Genomic DNA, 2,500 nt, shown 5'->3' with positions numbered 1-2,500 from the left:
TAGAGAGAGGGGGAGGAAGAGAGTGAGAGAGAAAAAGAGAGAAAGAGAGAGAGAGAGAGAGAGATAGAGATATATAGAGAGAGGGGGAGGAAGAAAGACAGGAGAGAGAGAAAAAGAGAAAGACAGACAGAGACAGAAAGGAGGAGGGTTGGATGAGTAAGAATGAAAGTGAGTGTGTGTGTGTGAGAAAGAGAGAGAAAGAGAGAGAGAGGGAGAGAAAACAGAGAGAGAGAGAGAGAGAGAGAGAGAGAGAGAGAGTAAGGAATGGGGAATGGGAATGAGAGCCAGCAGTGTGGAGACCAAAGAGAGAGAAAGAGAGAGAGAGAGAGAGAGGGAGGAAGAGAGAAAGAGAGAGAGAGGGGAAACGATTGGCTGATGAGAAATTGATACAGACAGACAGACTGGCCGACAGACTGACAAACAGACATAGGAGTGAACTCAGTGTAACCCTGGTCTCCTGCCCACAGCGGTACTGCATACAGATGAGGCCAGGTGGGGGAATCCTTCTCACGTCCACTCACCTCTCCTGACCCCAACTCCACTTCTCATCCCTCGCTTCCTCTCTCTATAGATTCCTGTCTTTGTTTCCTCACTGCCTTCATCCCCCTCATTACTGGACAGGGTGTCTGCTGCTGTGTCGTTGAGTTTTACACACACACACACACACACACACACCGACACACACACACACACCCACACACACACACAACACACACATACACACACAGGCTGGCTGTGTGTTTGCTGTGGAGGCAGACTGCCTTTAATGACTGCATATGATATCCAGTCTGCCCTCATATACTGCAAGACGTGACAATGACAGGTTTTCAGGGAAGACACACTGACATATCCACACAGTCCAGCACAAGTTAAATGGGCAAATATCCTGTCTCTGGAAGTGAGCTATTACCGCCTGACAGCTCACTTCAGTGGCAGTATGCACTCATAAGCTGTTAGGCAGTACAGGGAGTGGAACATGCCTTAACAGCAGATTGTGAGGAGCCTTGCATAGCAGTGCTAGCGGATGTGAGAAAATAAAAGTGTTCAGGGTTCAGGGAAGTGTTTTCAGGCCTTATGTGTGTGTGTGGGGGGGGGGGGATGAACAGACCAATCCAGACTGATTTTGAACATGAACTGATTTTCAATAACTTTAATAGAGCTAAAAGAATGGCCTCTGACTAAACTGCCATATTATAGGTGTGAAGGAGGAGGAGGACAAAGGGGAGATGGACAGATAGAGAGATAAAGAGAAAGAAAGAGAGAGAGAGAGACAGACAAAGAAAGAAAGAAAGTATGAAATCGGAGGAATACCTTGTGGGTAGCGTGCAGCAGCCATCCGCGGTCAGTCGCACCTGCGTTCTCGTAGCTGTCGGGTGGACACTGCACCGGCTGTATGGGGGGGACACTCCACTGTTGTGCAGTCCACGCTGAACACTATATAACACACACACACAATCACAATCACACACACACACACACACAACACACACACATTAAACACACACAACCTGTGGAGAGTGCTTTGACATTCTGAGCAGCAGAAAAACCCTCTACAATCTGCGCTTCATTCAGAGAAGAAAATTGTACTTTGTTCCCTTTCCAACCAACCTTCCCCAGGCACATTTCTGATTTGATCCTTTTACATCTCTATTTCCTTCAATTCCATCTTATCTTTCAGGACTCTCTGAGGGAGCCTGTTAAAAGTCTTTCACTGGGGACTGCTAAAGACCTGGTACTGTATGTAAATGCTGTAGATTGCACCATTTTCTCTGCAGTCTCTAACCACGCTGCTATCATCTGCTTTTACCTGCTTCTACAAGCCGGTGACAGTACTTCTACATGCATTTTCTGTACGTCAGTCTGCATGTTCAAAGAACGTATGCTTTTTACATGCATATAACCAAAGATCCTTGATTACTAGCAAGATAGAGCAACGTAATTCGTTACTATGGGAGCAAAATGGGACAGTTTCCGGTCTGCATAAGTGGGAGTGTCACCTTACGTCACTAAATAAACTTTCTCCTCTTAATAAGCAATAAGAACAGATAAACATAATTGTGTTCACAATATCATTGTCTATAATCATGTATGATACCAATGAATCATTCTTTAGGACATTATATAAATAATTGAATTAGTCATGTGTACCGAGCTAGCTAGCTAGCTAACGCTAGCTTAAAACGCCATACAAGTGGATGGAGTAGCTATGGGCAATACAGATATGCGCTAACAAGTGACTAGTAGTTGAAGGACTTCGCTTTAAACTTAATATACTGTTCCAAATTCGCTTGAGTATAAACTATCCACTTTAACTAATGTCAGTAATGTTATTCAGCTAGTTGTCATTTCAAAGAAATTACACTTCTCCGTTTAAAATGTTACCTTAGCTAAGAGGCTAGCTAGCATGCTAACAACTGGACAGTAAACTGGCAGCAGCATGGTCTGATATTAAGTTATTTTATTACAAGTCCGAACACTAAAAAATTACACTTTTAGGGAC

The 2,500-nt window shown here is 44.1% G+C and overlaps 1 protein-coding gene across 1 annotated transcript in view; it reads right to left on the bottom strand.

Moving 5' to 3' along the window:
- crim1 (cysteine rich transmembrane BMP regulator 1 (chordin-like)) overlaps positions 1 to 2,500 on the bottom strand; it is a 106,462-nt gene that overhangs the window by 53,196 nt on the left and 50,766 nt on the right. Inside the window, exon 5 of the mRNA XM_042073165.1 lies at positions 1,312 to 1,434. Within this exon, the coding sequence (XP_041929099.1) occupies positions 1,312 to 1,434 (123 nt within the window). The remainder of the gene's footprint in view (positions 1 to 1,311; positions 1,435 to 2,500) is intronic.

This window comes from Alosa sapidissima, chromosome 19 (genome assembly GCF_018492685.1).
Source record: "Alosa sapidissima isolate fAloSap1 chromosome 19, fAloSap1.pri, whole genome shotgun sequence".
NCBI lineage: Eukaryota > Metazoa > Chordata > Actinopteri > Clupeiformes > Clupeidae > Alosa > Alosa sapidissima.
Note: the sequence above shows the minus strand (reverse complement) of the source record. Positions and strands in the feature narration are given on the sequence as shown.